The 15,269-nt window shown below is 39.8% G+C and overlaps 1 protein-coding gene across 8 annotated transcripts in view; it reads left to right on the top strand.

Annotated features, from left to right (window-relative positions):
- SHISAL1 (shisa like 1) overlaps positions 1-15,269 on the top strand; it is a 204,637-nt gene that overhangs the window by 178,477 nt on the left and 10,891 nt on the right. For 5 of the 8 annotated variants that reach the window (XR_008575391.1, XR_008575393.1, XR_008575395.1 and 2 more), the window contains one exon: positions 1,428-1,539. The exons of 2 other annotated variants lie outside the window; for them this stretch is intronic. Coding sequence is in view for 1 of the 6 variants with exons in the window: in XM_054812663.1 (XP_054668638.1) it covers positions 772-787 (16 nt within the window). In the remaining 5 variants the exon portion in view is untranslated. Of the gene's footprint in view, positions 1-771; positions 1,375-1,427; positions 1,540-15,269 lie in introns of those variants that run through there. One more of the 8 variants, XM_054812663.1, reaches the window with a different exon arrangement.

Here is a 15,269-nt window from a genome sequence, read left to right as displayed (position 1 = left end):
GAGATTTTTTTTTTAATCTTGTCAGATATGCATATATCCCAGGACATGAAAACTTAAATACTGTTAAAAATATTTTCCAAAAACAGTTTGCGAGTTTTCATGATGACAGATGTTGTTGAAGTTGTTAGCTTCCTGTACTACATTTATCCTAATACAGTTAAAAAACCCCAACATGTCCATTCTAGAAGACACCACATGATGATAATAGGAAAGTGATTCTTGCACATCAAAAATCTAAGTAACACCAAGGACTTTAGGTATCCTTATTGCAGAGAACTGTAAGAAACTATCCCAAGAAAGATGGCAGAATTAGCCTATAGTTTGTAAAGCAGTTTGGAATCTTCCTGGATTAAAAAAATTATGTTAGCGCTTTTTATTTAATCATTTCTTTTCTTGTTCTAGTTTAAATGCTATTGATTGGCAATGAAACCAATGACTGAAACAGATACGTCAGAGAGAAAAATCAAGCAAGTCATAGTATGTAGTGGGTAGAACCATCCCCAAGATGTTTAAACATTTTGTCGTAGCAGATCACTTCATTATTTACTTAAGACAAAGAGGACCATGTATAGCCATACTATTATTATAACTAAAGAAGTCTGGAATCCATTATACATGCTGCTGGCTGCTCTGCAGAGGCCTTGCAGTGTTTTGCAAAGAGAGGAAGGAAAATCATTAATCTCGGAAACATCGAGCCCAATTTAGAATAACGTTGCTTCATCATGTAGTGTATGGATTTTGCGGCCCAACTAATGTTGATTTCTTCTTTAGTATGGAAACCATCTGAGGGCTGTCCAAAGGCCTGTGTGGTCTGAAGGTCCTGGTGGATGTACCTTCCGCGACGCAAACACCGTCACAGACTCCAAGTGAATGAGCTTAAACGGTTGTGGCTTGCCTCACGGTGGTTCCTCCAGGTCATGGCTGAGGTGCATGTGCTGGGCCCTTCCACGCTCACTGGTCCGTGTTAAGAATCTGCAGTCTGGTTAGCCCGAGCAAGCTTTTAACAGCTGGAGATCAAACAGCAGCAAGCAGCGGGCAAATTGTTACTACTGCGCAACAAAGTACAAGCCAGGGAGGTGATAAAATGAAATATTGTAAGTTGAGGAATCAAAATCCTGACTACTGAATAAAACTTGTTCTCACAACCACGGGAATATTGTTAATTAATAATGACTAAAAAAGGTCAGACTAGCAAGGAAGATCACATAAGAGGAACTGTGGGCCAGGGCAGCCTGGCAGAGTTTCTCCATATTCTCTGTGGCTGTGCCGTGTTCCAGATGTGAGAGGGGAACAGATGAACATGATTTCTCTGCCTTGCTCTGGTGACGTTAAACTCCTCCCCACCTCCATCAAGGATGCAAATCACAGGGCATACTGTCTTGAAGTCTGACTTTTGCCTCTCTGTTCCCTGCCTTTCTGCACAACAGCACGCAGAGGCGAGGTCTGCTCTGGATGTGATCTTATATGTTATGCTACATGACTCGTGGTTTCGGAAACCTGCTAGTTCTCCAGAATCAGGAAAAGTATCAGCCCAGCAGGGTAAGCCCATGCTTATTTCTTTTATGCAGTTGGAATGGGTTAGACAAAGGCAAGTCTATTTTACTTCCCCTTATTAGATATTGCAGTCTGCTTTTGCTGTGAATTTCTTTGCATCATATTGTCTTTCAGACAACAAATAAAATAGTTTTTAGCCTGCTGCTATTCACCTGTTACTAGACACCCCTTCAAATGACTACCAAAACACTTAGCAACAAAGAGAGAAAAAAGCCTATAAAAATATTGGCAGAGTTTAGAAGCCAGCAGGTAAATGAGCATGTCCACAGCAACTGTGCAAAAAACACAGGGAATAAATACTTTGCTGGTGGCTAAAAAGGCTGCGCGAAAGAATTCCCTTTGATACCAAATTTTGAAACAGGATACAGACTATCACTGGAGCAAAATATATTCAGTAGGTCCTCTGCTTCAATTATTTCTAAGAGCTGCGCATACAGCCTTGCCTGTGTTGCCTAGCTTGGAACACTGGCACTGAAGTGGGTCAGCTGGGCAGTGTGAACGTGGCATAGTTCACCAAAACCATGAGGCACTGGGGTGGCGGGAGAGTTTGTGCAGAGGCTGCTCTTGTTACAAGATATTTACAGTTACAAAGTGAACAAAATCCACCTCCTTCCATTTTAACTAAAATGTTTTGAAAATAAGAAAGATCTCAAATTTACATTTGTAAAATTGCTACATTAAACAGGAATACGATGATACTATTTGACAGTTGGACTTGATGATCTTAGAGGTCTTGTCCAACCTTAAAGATTCTATGATTCCATTTTAAAGATGTAACATTCTGCATCATAGGGCAAAGCATAGTTTTTATTTACAGCCCCTACCTAGATTTTTATATTATACTCAGACTAAATATGACAAACCAGAGCACCAATATTATTTTTTTTAAAAGATGGAAAGAAATAAAATTGAATACTCATATAGTGCTTTTTTGAAAGAACTGTCTGGGAATTAACATCATCTGGGGAATCTGTCTGGTAACAGACATTCGGTGTGTCAGGCAACATCTACCATTATATGTGTGCCTCCACTCCCTTCAAAATATATTGGGTTAGAATAACAGATATTGTTGAATATATTTTCTTCTAAATATTCTTCTCTGTTTGCTAGGAACTGCATAACTGTAAAAAATGAAATTACTTAAAAACAAAAGCACAGCCAAGGAAATCACTTTCTGCTTCTAGAAGAGCCAGATGCTGAAACTCATTTTGCATTGCATATCCCTTCTCCTGTCTGGCCTCCTATTTGATGTCAGGGCAGGAGATCAACAGCACAAACAGACAGTGGGCTTGGAATCAAACACCTCAACATCCGCAATGCTCTCAGTCGTCTTTACTTGCCTCAGTACTATAATCATGCAAATAAATGGGAAGATTTAGTTTTGATTTTTATCATTTGCATTTAAATAATTCAAGATACGTAAGTTACCGAGTGCTTGCTTTCCTCCTTGTATTTAGAAATTCACTATTAGCATGTGAAGTTAAGTCAATATGCAAGGATTCTGTCCACCCTAATCTGAATATAGGCAATCTTTGTGGATATTGATAGACACTGCATCTTTTGTTGATACAGATATAATACATTTGTTCATTTCATGCCTTATTCTCCTTTTCCTTTTGCTCTGTAAATTATAGATCCCATACTGCAACATTTAGCTCTCTACATCCTTGTTAACTGCCGATTCATTGGATACAGGCTGATTGTTATTCCCTATTTTAGCTGTTTTTCAGCCTTTGCATCAAATTGGGACTGTCAGATTCATCAGCCTCAGGAAAGTCTTTCTTTTAAATGGGCTGTACACTTGAGTGATTTAACTTAAATACGGTAATAAATTATCAGAAAATAGCAACTGGAACAAAAGTGAGTAGTTAAAAGGTTATCTGAAGACTACTGCTAAATGAACTCTGCACACTGAGAATTGAAAGCTAGTAAAAATACTGGAAGCCAGGTCTGAACATCTTCCATATTTAAATTTTCTCATATATTTTGAGTAGAACTTTTTACAGCAAGATCGTTACCTCATCTACATCATAACAAATCTGGAATAACACTACTGAAGTAGCAGACAGCGGCATAAAATTTGTGTGAAATCAAAAGACTCCAGTTAAGCCCACAATTGCGCTGCATAATGTCACAATGCTATAGCATCACACACAGGAATGAGTGTGACATCCCAAGTTTTACCAACCAATTCCTTTTTCTCTGTCACAATAGAATCCACTTAATTTTAAAAGACTTCAGTTATTTTAGTAGTTACAAAACTCCTACCCCTTATGTCCTCTTAGGTGCCAGATGCTCAGTTGTAATAGCACACGCACGCTTTACACACTTGATATATGCACTGAAAAATAAAACAGCAAGGTTATTGTAAAGCTCCTCACTTAGATTCTGACGTATCACAGAGAAACTTTAAAAGAGCCCCAGCTGCTTTGCAAGTACAGCTGAGCACAACAGCTGCGCTTCATACCCACCTACATTCATGCAGTCTGGCCATTTCCCTCTATAGCACATAGAAGGTGGCCAGGCTGGCTGATTTCACTTTCACATTTGCATTTAAAAGCTAAGTCAGGCACTGACAATCACTCCTGATTTAGACCTGTAAATACAAATGTAACTGAAAATCATGTCTGACATGCTTTTAAGAGTAACTGGATGGAGAGTAGCAAAGGCAAAGGTATGAAGCAGTGAGTAGCTCCCATACCTTGTATTCAATTGTGCAGCCTCAGTGGTATTAAGCTTTAACTAGCAGGGACCAAAACTTTTACTACCTTGATAAAATTCAACAAATTGCTTTTAGTTTTCTAGAGTCTAAGTAAGGCAGATGGACAAGCAAACGACAGGGAGAATAAACAGCATGGGCCAAAGATACTGCAAGTGGTAGAAGAAATAAAAGGGGGGGGTGTTAAGGAGCTGGAGTCAATGATCTAAACAGGCAAGCCTTCCTGTGTTTATGCAAAGTTGCAACAGGATTCCTAAGTAGGAGGTTTAGCATAATTCAGAGTTCTGAACTGAAAGAAAGCACTTTTCAAAAAAAGGGGAAAAAAAAGAAAAAAAGGAGGAGAATGGTGGACAGAATACTGTCCATCTTAAGTAGGCTATGCCCCAGAGAACAGCTGAAAACACCTGCAAAACAACTAGCTATGTACACTCGGTGCTTTTAACAGAAGTGAGAATGAGGAAGAAAAAAAAATAAGAATCTCTGAAGTAAAATCCCATTGCTTTCAGTGTCTTGTAAAATCAACTCCCAATATACATTTTGGCTGTCGCAAAACAGGTAACTCTCTAACTCAAGGAGGAACGAGCAGGTTGAAGATCGTGTACAGATCAATTTATTATTCTTAGAGTTATTATTAAACAAAAAGCCATATGTAATAAATAATCCTTTTATGGGGTTGCAGAAGATCTTTTAGAGTACGCCAAAATTTCTACATGAAATAATGGCATACTATGGAACACCAGACAGTAATGAAATCATCAAAAGCTTATGTGATAATGCTGAATGCATGCCCATAAATGGTAACAATGTCAGACAATTCTTTGCAGTGAGAGCTGAGGTCAAGGATCTACCACATCATTACTTTTATTGTCACTGTTCCCTGATTAGATCATGACAACGAGAACTGCAGCAAGCAATTAGGCATTTCATCAGAAAAGTGATAAAACGTGTTTGTACGACCTTGGTCTTATAATGATGTTTCACTGTACAGTTCAAGAAAAGGCCAGCAATTAGACACAGTCCGTTCATTCATCATTAGGAAGATATCAGATATATGGCTGCTTAAGTCTCAAAAGCAAAATAAATCAAAAAGTGTTGACATTTGAGAAACATTAGAATCATTTTAATGTTCATTAAGTCATGAGAGAATGCTGATGTCAATCAGCAAACAATTTTCAAGAACTTAAAAGGTTTTGGAGAAGTTACACGATCAACACTGTCATAAGTACATATACACAGATATCTACAACAAGAATGGTGAAGAAAATCTATTCACTGCAGAAAAATCATGCCTCTGAAAAGACTTTGAAATCCATTATAAAAAGTTTCTTGGAAATCGGAAATGCTAAAGCGATAAAACCAGTTTAAGACATCAAATGGCAGGAATATGACACTGGAACGCAATTAGAAATGATGCTAATGTTAGTCCCATGTCAGGTGATAACGTGATCCTAAAACAGAACAAGTGAGACACATTAAACATCAGAGAAATGAGTTTAATCAGTACAACACTATGTAGCCTCCACGGAGCAGCATCAAAGGAATAAATGGTGGAAACTGAGCACCCATCATAAAATACAGGAGGGTAAAAATAACTAAAAAGTGATGATGTGTGAAATAAATAAGCTACCTCACTTTACTTCCCAATAGGGTGAACTGTTTCCTGGTGTTTGTATGTATTGGTAACCATTACTTAGGCTCCAAAGAATCTCAAACCTAACCGTTTACAGTCAGTATTAAAAGCAGCAATGGAAAGGTGTTTGCACAGCGGTTCATGCCATCACCTGGCAGAACAGTGACTCTTGGGCTTACATCTAAAAGGACAAGGTTCAGCCACAATTTTTCTTTCTGAAGGACTGGTGCTTTAGTACATAGTTGAGTAGTTTATGCACAAAGGAGCCTTCGTAGCTGTGGGAATTGTGTGTCTTAACTAGCTAATCATATCTTTGAGCTGATTTCTGTATTAGAGCAATTCCTTGCAGTCATTAAAGTGATGCTGCTCTGAGAGCTGACACACGCTACACGGGCTGCCTTCTTTCTGTTGAAAATCATTACTATCATGTAGCAGTATGTGGAAAAGTAATTGCAGTGAGCTTCATCAAAAATTACAGTAAATTAATTAAACAGTCATTAACTATATTCTACATTGATTAGTGATACAGATTTTAATCAGTCACGCAGACGAGGGAGGCAAGTTATTTTCTATTGCATTCCCAACTTCTCATCTCTGAAAAGTGATGAGTCATAGGGACCTGCTGAACCCAGCACCTTTTATCATTCTTATGCTAACAGCTCATCTCCAGCAGTTTCACCTAAAAAGTTCTAAAGAAATTGTGATTGGAAAGCAGCCAGAGTTCACCCTTTTCGATCACCAGAAACTTCCCAAACTTCTCTTACACTGCTGAAGTTAACAACTGAAGTCAACTAGAAAAGTGCCTGCTTAATTTGCATTTTAAGACATTTTAAAGAAAATTACATGAGGGGCTCGGAATTGACTTTTTATTTTTTTACCATTCACTGAAGCCTCTCAGATCTCACAGCAAAAAATGGTGTCCCCATTAAAAAGACCCCCACTGTTTGCATGAACAACTGAAAGAAGACAAAAATGTGGATGCGTTTTTGTGGATGTGTTAAAAATACAACCTAATTGTGATGCTATTGGAAGAAAAACAAACTTCATTCGGCATTTGCCAACTCTTGCTCAGGTTGATTCTTCCTGTCTTTTCCCTGGGAATACATAAAGCAAAAGTAATAATACCTGAAGCCATCCAACAACCACACTTAAGAAAATCCACAAGATGATGCTGGTTGTAAGGAGCAGGTTTTGGATGAGTTAGAGACAAGTGGGAGAAAAAAAGAGTTCGTTAAGCATTAGGATAGTGACAAGAGTAATTCACATCTTGCCATTTTAAGTCCTAATCTTCCAGTGATTGTACACTAATAAATTTCACCTCTGAGGGCAATCTCTGTCTCATTTTCTTTTTTTTTTTTTTCCTTTATTCTATTTAGATTAGTGCAAACATGGTCTAGAATGTTTAAAAAACAAATTTAGTAAAAATTAGCTAGGGGATTGGCTGGCGTTTCCCTATCTTTCTTAAAGGCAGTTCTCGTGACCACTGGCTATAGCTGGAGCTAGCGCTGCTCCTGTATACTATAGAAGTAAAGGAGTACATAATAGGCTGTGGTGTATTTATCCATGCAGTGCTTATGTGAGCTAATCAAGTTTTGTTACTTCCATTTGACAGATGAGACAGAAAAGCTTATCTAGTTACTGAGGGCCACACTGAAAGTATTTGACAATACTTCCATTATTGTAATTTGTGTAAACTTTTGTAAATTTTGTAATACTGTAAGAGCAAGAAATTGTCCCCCAGCCCCAGTCTCATATTGCAGTTTCCAGAGGATCGTACCTCCTTCACATCTAGGAGGCAGTAATCCTGGGACTGCAGAGGCATGTAGAAGTCGGTAGGTTTGGGCTCTGACAGTCCCAAGTTCAACCTGCTCTACACACAAACATAAGTGAACACTGATCTTCTAGTTGGGTTTTGCACCTTACCTGACATACTGCGAGGAGACCACATGGAAGCACATGAGTAGATTTGCTGACACAGTGCAGCGTGTAATCTAGTGCTTCAGCAAGGTTCTACTAGGCTAAGAGATGATGAAGGGGTCATTAAAGGATTCACAAATTTTTGGCACTGCATCCAGTTTCTACATATGTCTCTCCCGTAGTTCTATAAAAATTTGCAAATGCATTACAAAGTTCAAGTATACAACAGGCTATAATCTGTCTCTTAAAGACTGACTAAACCGTGCTCTGCTTTGGCACCTGAAACTTAGCACACCGACCTGGGCCACAAAGTTCCTGCCTCACAATAGTAAGACAGCACATTTTATGTTACATAGTAGAAACATGGACATAAGGTTCAAGTAACAGCACAACTCTCTCTTCTGTTCTGTTGTAGGCATCACTGATATAGAGTATCCTGGAACCATTTGAAATATCCAGTAATATAATAGGTAACTACCCACCATCAGTTTCCTATACAGTATGATGGCTAAGCAAGCCAACGCAATTCTTAAGTATATAAAGAAGAGATGCCAGTTAGAAGTAGGGAGCTGTTATCTCACTAGCAGTGGTGACACTGCTAGAGGGAAATGTCACCTTCACTAGGGCCTCTAGCAGAAAAAATTGTAATGGCATATGGGAAAGCATTCAGAAAGAGCTACAGAGCTTATCTGACTTCTGGAAAGTCTGTCAAACTATGAGAAGTTTAAGAAGCTCAAGGCTAAAAGAACATTAAAAGGAAATTTAATCCTAGTCTGTAAGTTCTTCGTGGTAAGGAGATTTCAGATAATAGAGGACTGTAGCAAACAAAGACAGGAAAAGATCCAATACCTGGAAGATCAATTGATATAAATCCTGACTGGCAATAAAGAGCAGGATTAACCTCAGTCAATTTAGCCATCTAAAAGCTGAGCATCTACTAGTTATTTAGGCATCCTCGCTAACACATTCAAAGAGGCATTTCCAGAGGGCTATTCATACCACCTCTCTTACGATGGATTAAATCACTTGGAAGCTTCTCTTCATTGATTTTTTGACATTATGCTGGAAGATGATCTTATACAAGTCACTAGCATTTAACCAGTGGGATTCATCTCACCTAAGCGTACCTTTCTTTTTAAAGTTGGCAGCTGACCAAGGAAATGTCTTGAGATGCAGCAAAATACCCATTACTTGTGATTTGAAAACTGGCAAGGGGGCTTGTGGAATATTAGCAAGAGTCAGTGGATGGGAAGCTAGGTCTGCACAGGAGGCCAAACTGATGACCCTAAGGAGAATGGCTCTTTAAAATCTGATTTATCTGGGGAATGTGTGCATTCCCAGAAGACTCACACCAACATCAGTTTTCATAGAATCGCAGAATCATTTATGTTGTAAAAGGCCCTTAAGATCATTGAGTCCAACCTAACACTGCCAAGTCCACCACTAAACCATGTCCCTAAGCACCACATCCACATGTCTTTTAAATATCTCCAGGGCTGGTGACTCAACCACTTCCCTGGGCAGCCTGTTCCAATGTTTGACAGCCCTTTTGGTGAAGAAATTTTTCCTAATATCCATTCTAAACCTCCCCGGCACAACTTGAGGCCATTTCCTCCCCTCCTATGGCTTGTTACATGTGAGAAGAGACCAACCCGCACCTGGCTACAACCTCCTTTCAGGTAGTTGTAGAGAGCAATAAGGTCTCCCCTCAGCCTCCTTTTCTCCAGGCTAAACAACCCCAGTTCCCTCAGCTGCTCCTCATAAGACTTGTGCTCTAGACGCTTCTCAGCTTAGTTGCCCTTCTGTGGACACGCTCCAGCACCTCAATGTCCTTCCTGTAGTGAGGGGCCCAAAACTGAACACAGTACTCGAGGTGCGGCCTCACCATTGCCGAGTACAGGGGGACGATCACTTCCCTAGTCCTGCTGGCCACACCATTTCTGACACAAGCCAGGATGCTGGTGGCCTTCTTGGCCACCTGGGCACACTGCTGGCTCATGTTCAGCCGGCTGTCGACCAACACCCCCAGGTCCTTTTCCACTGGGCACCTTTCCAGCTGCTCTTCCCCAAACCTGTAGGTTTGCATGGGGCTGCTGTGACCCAAGCATCACATTTTCCTAGCATCACATTCTCGTCGGACTTAGCAGTCAGAAAACATGGGCCAACAGCTGCACATCAAAAATCACACAATGCTTTTTCCAATTGTTTCATCCTCTACCATTAGGGAAGATAGGGGACAAACATGTGGCATTCGTCCCACCTCTTCCAATAAACGCCTGATTATGCAGCTGCTGCATAATAGCTGCTGATGCCAGTGGGACTGCGTGGTGATTGCATAATCACACCAAAGAATGGAAATCTCTGGGCACAGTCTCATCTCGGCAGCACCTGCCAAATCCTCATCTCTGACGTTCTGCAGGCACAGAAACCCAGTGGTGGTAGCAGAGCTAAAGAGATGAAGATTATTTTTGTGTTTAAGTAACTGGCTTCCAATTTTTTTATTTGGAAGTGCTGTAGGATTATAGTGGACACAAGAATGTTGACACAGCACAGCAGGATTCTCTGTTACAGTGCATGCATGCGATAGCTGTTGCTCAGTTATTCATTCTGAATTATTACAGTCTTTCTGCCTCTCATCTAATATTAAGGTGCACACCTGAAAATCGCAGTCATCACTGGGCAACTGCAAGAAGCCTAAATATCTGTTATGAAAAAATGAGCATACAATAGATTCACAATACAGAACATGCACACACATGTAAACAAATGAGTAAATAATGATGAAAAATGTAGAACAAACAGAGAATAACCCACCAGCTGGCAGTCATAATTGTTCAAAACAAAACGTTCCATGCTTCATAAATTATCATTCAAACCAAGCCATACCAAGTGGAATACCTCAGCCCAATGACGTCAAGCAAGCACTGTTTTTCTTTCTCTGCAACTCAAGAAATGCTACTCAGCAGGGGTCATACATTGTCATTGATCCATGCATAAAGATCCTCTTGCAGCCAAAGGACGTTTTACACCCCAGCAGACCAATATCTAGATGCAGCTGTGAGACAATTTAAAAATAATAAACCAGTCATAGTTCACCACTGGCATCAAAGCATGTTTCTTTGTAAAGCCGGCAATACAGCTCAAATAACCATAGAAGAGAAATTGTTTTCTTGTCTCTTGCACTCTGCTAAAATTGTCCAGGGTCCTTGGCCCCTTCTCTTTCCACATCTCAACACACCTCAACTTCTCCTATGGCTTTTTACATGGGAGAGGCAAGGAGGAAAGAAGGAAGAGACATTTCTGCCCGAGATTGTCTTTCTAACATCTCTTCCAGCATGTAGTGCTGTTTCCAGTGATGATGTTGCAGGTGTTACCCTTTTGCTCCTAACTACAAATAATCAAAGTTAAAAAATATTCATTGCTTGGATATTTATATACAAAGAAACATACACTGGATCTACAACAGGAAGCCAAACAGTAACCAGATTAAATTGCAACAGCTTTACTCCTATTTTTTTAATTGTTGACAATTTTGTTAATGTTAGAAAGCTGTTCCGTGCTCTTTTTTTGAAGTATCTTCAGAAATTTATTTTAAAAGAAATAGCTTTAGATTTCATACTGCTAGAAAAGCCACACAAATGCAGTTGAGGAAAAAAAAAACATACAGAGAACGAACAGTTACAGGAAACACAATGACTCTCTCATCCTACATTGAAATCTACCTCTCAACACAGTAATTACTACATATTTTTTCTTGAGCTCTGACTCAGAAGACTAGCCCTCTTAATATTGAAAAGTGAAAGTAGAAAATAAGGCTCTTTGGTAAAAGAAATAACTATTTCAAGAAATAGGTTTTCTTCCATGTGCCATTAATATGCATTTTATTTCCAGAAATGAAAGAATTTCCTGTATTTTGCGGAGATGAATAAAAAAGCTGATTTCACTAGGAGAAATACACAACTCTGGGCTAAACCACAGTTTTGGGGATCAAAATTCAAGTGCTGAAACAGATTCCTCCCTCCTAAATAGACCATTCTGCAGTTGGAGCAAGTTCTGCCTCTCGCCAGGCTAGGGGAAGCAGCACACGCATCTTGTTTCAGCTCTCCTGGAGGAAGCAGCAGTTGTTATAGAAGGTTTTTAATGTGCAGGAGAGAAAAATGGAAATGGGGGAAAGAAAGGGGAGTAACTTAGTAAGTCAAATGAAATGCAGAGGCTAGGTGGGGACTGAGGAGCTGTTCCAGCATCCAGAGGGGCTCACCGCCTACCTTGCTGCTGGGCAGTTGTTGGATCCAGGCACGGGAACCAGCCACCCTCCTCTCAAGGCCACTGTTGTGTGCCCTCTGCCCCTGCAGCACCCACCTTACTGCCAGGGGAATGAAGAGCCTGGAGTATTTCATAGTGATATTAGGAATTGTGGGTGAACCAGCTAGGATCCGGTTCAAACAATGTATTAATCTGATCTGCTTTGGAAACCAGCTTTGCCACCTTCTTTCAGATGGAATCTAGAAAAAATTCTGGAAGAATTATGTTAGAAAAATATTTCTAACATAAATCCCCTGAATCTCTGAAATCTCCGTGTCTTTCGATTTTATTGACTTCCGTGGGCCTTGAAGTAAGTCAGCACCTTGAAGCTTTGCAAATGGTACCGAAACACTCAAATCTAATGTTTGGCTAACCCCTTTTCCCCCTTTCAGCATGTTTCAACAGTTCAATTTCCATGAATGTGTTTGTTTTTACCCTCTGTTGGACTTCAGGACATGCTAGGCAGCAATTTTAATAGATTGAATTTTACTGATGCCAAGGTGGCAAAGAGCGCTGGGGCAAAAAGACATAATAAAAGGAGCAGGATATTCACCTGATGTAGGTTGGCCTACTGTTGTTTAGCTCAGTAGTTTTTCGTTCTTGAATTTAACAAAGAATCTAAGCTACAGTTATATATAAAATGTGGGAGATTGTATACAGAAACTGTGGGCCAGATAAATAAATAATAAATGCATATATACATATGTACATAAACATGTGCGTGTGCACTCATACCACTATACATATACCCACATAGTTCCTTACATATGACCACATTGCTCCTTCACTTACTAACTTTTCTGTACAGCTCAATTAATATCAAGGTACAAACTGCATGCATCATCCTGTATAATAAAGCTGCATTTAATCTCAGCTGTAAGTTGCAAAGACCTGTTATAACACTTAGAATTGACCATTCACATGAGTAAAGATATTCTACATTGAGTATAGCTTGCATAAACACCCTTTTAAATTATGTCGTTCATTGATAAATAAATTATTTGTCACTGTATGGCAAAGGTATTACAAAAAAAATGAAAAGACTTAATAAAAGAATACACTCTGTAACTGCTCTTCTTTCTGAATCAGACACTACTGTCATACCAAAGTTTCGGTGGTTTTGTTTTTAAAATATCCCTAGTAAAGTTTTTGGGTGCATTAGGAGATTGCATAAGCAGGGAATGGCAGTGTCCTACGAAGCTACATCATAAATCACATGGCAAGTTTTACTGCTTGCTTTTTAAACCTGGCTTTCAATCTGTAGCGGATCTGTTAAATTCAAATTGTCAGCCAGCATGAAAGGAGGCCTTTTTCTCATATCATGTACCTGAATTTTAAATAGAAGGGCACGCTCTTGTGAAGCCTCTTGTACTTTTCATTTTTCTGTCTTGGATCTTAGATGTATGAGTTGACACTGCTGTCTAAGAGCTTAGCAAATGTGAAGAATACTTGAGTATCTTAGGTATAAGTCCCTTTGTGGGAAAAGATTTTGCAAGCCGGTAACATCAGCTTTTGGGAAATTGGGATGAGCTGAAATCGGAGACGTTCAGATAATTCAGTCCTTACCACTGAGGTAGAAATACTCAAAGGTTCACAGGTTTCTTAAAAAGCTTTTACAGCAGTACCAAGAGATTTCACTGTGCAAAAAAAATTGAGTATCAAGCCCTGCCCATCCATTACCCCATCCAAAGGAACATGCAGCATCTCCTGGGGTGCTACCATCACGAGCCCCAGGGAGGCACCTTTCCTGCCACTCAAGCAATGGAAGTTGGTGAGAGAGGGGGGAGAAAATGTCTTCGGGACTGCACATGCACATGCAGGGTAAGAAGCTGCTTTTCTTTCCAGAGGTAGCTGTATGTGAGGAAATACCTACACATCTTGGTTTTTCCATCAAAATCTTGTAGTATATTATAGGTCTTAAACACATGAATCAAATCTGTTTATGAATAAACATGAGGGAAGAAGGTTTCTAACCAGAACATGGAGACTAAAGAACAACTTCCACTTAGTGGTACTGGATTGTAAATAGCACAGAGTTGGATATATTTACACAGATTATATATTTGCATATGACAGTGCAAGACTGAACATGATGGTAACAGAAATCCATCCTAGCGTTACACATTTTTGTAATTCAGTTTTCAGGGGTAGTGGGGCTACTCACTCCGTAAGTTAGGCATGGGAATTTTAGGCACCTGCACGTGAACTGATTACCCATCGGTTTCTTTTGGAGCCAGTAAGGACAAAGGGGAGTCCCCGCAGCATCACTCACTCAACTTGATGCCCATCCCAGGAGGAGGAGAGTAGCTCTGCAGAGGTGCCTGTGCCTGTTGACAATAAAGGAGCCTGAGGTGACGCTCTGGAAATGAAGACATCTAACCGCTTTGATGTCTAAAGTTAGGTGAAATGAAATCCACTTGTAGTATCTATGCCATTAAATTACACATAGCAATAACCTCCTTTCCAAAGCAACATGCCTGCCCCAGACCTGAAAGAAGCAAGCAACAAAATACTATCTCGCCTCTAGCAATAGTTCCTCTTGCCCTCTCCAGTGTCTAAATATCTCAAGTCATCTTCCTCTCTGACAGGAACACAATTAAAGCTATTCGGTCACTCCATTTAGCTGAAAATATGTGAAAATGAGCAGAGTCTCCAGTGGAGTAAGAAGTCTGAGTTCATTACATGATATCCCTATTCTGTTTGGCATCATGATTCATTGAGGTCTTGAAAAAAACTGAAGGCAGTTCAAACTGTATACATAACGAAAGCAGGGGGGTTTTTTTGTGAACCATGCAAATTAATTTGCCTTCAGGTGTATCAGTTATTTAATGGTTGCCACACATTAGCCTACAGGAATATTGGGCAACAATCAGCCAGATGAATTTCAGCCTCTGTGACGCATCTGATGTGGGCACCATGGTAATGACTTGAGGGTTTCACAGATGTCAGGCAAATTAGTAAGTGCAGCTCACTTGCAGTTTTACTTGCAATTGGCCATCCACACTTTTAAGATGCTTTGGAAAGCCCAGGGTGTTTTGACTATTTTTTTGAAATAACTTTCAGAGGAGGAAGAAAACATTTCAGGTCATTAAAAATCAGACTGCAACGCTTCAGTGAGGGAAGACACATGCAGCTTTTCAGTGATAA

Source organism: Grus americana, chromosome 1 (genome assembly GCF_028858705.1).
Source record: "Grus americana isolate bGruAme1 chromosome 1, bGruAme1.mat, whole genome shotgun sequence".
Lineage (NCBI taxonomy): Eukaryota > Metazoa > Chordata > Aves > Gruiformes > Gruidae > Grus > Grus americana.
Note: the sequence above shows the minus strand (reverse complement) of the source record. Positions and strands in the feature narration are given on the sequence as shown.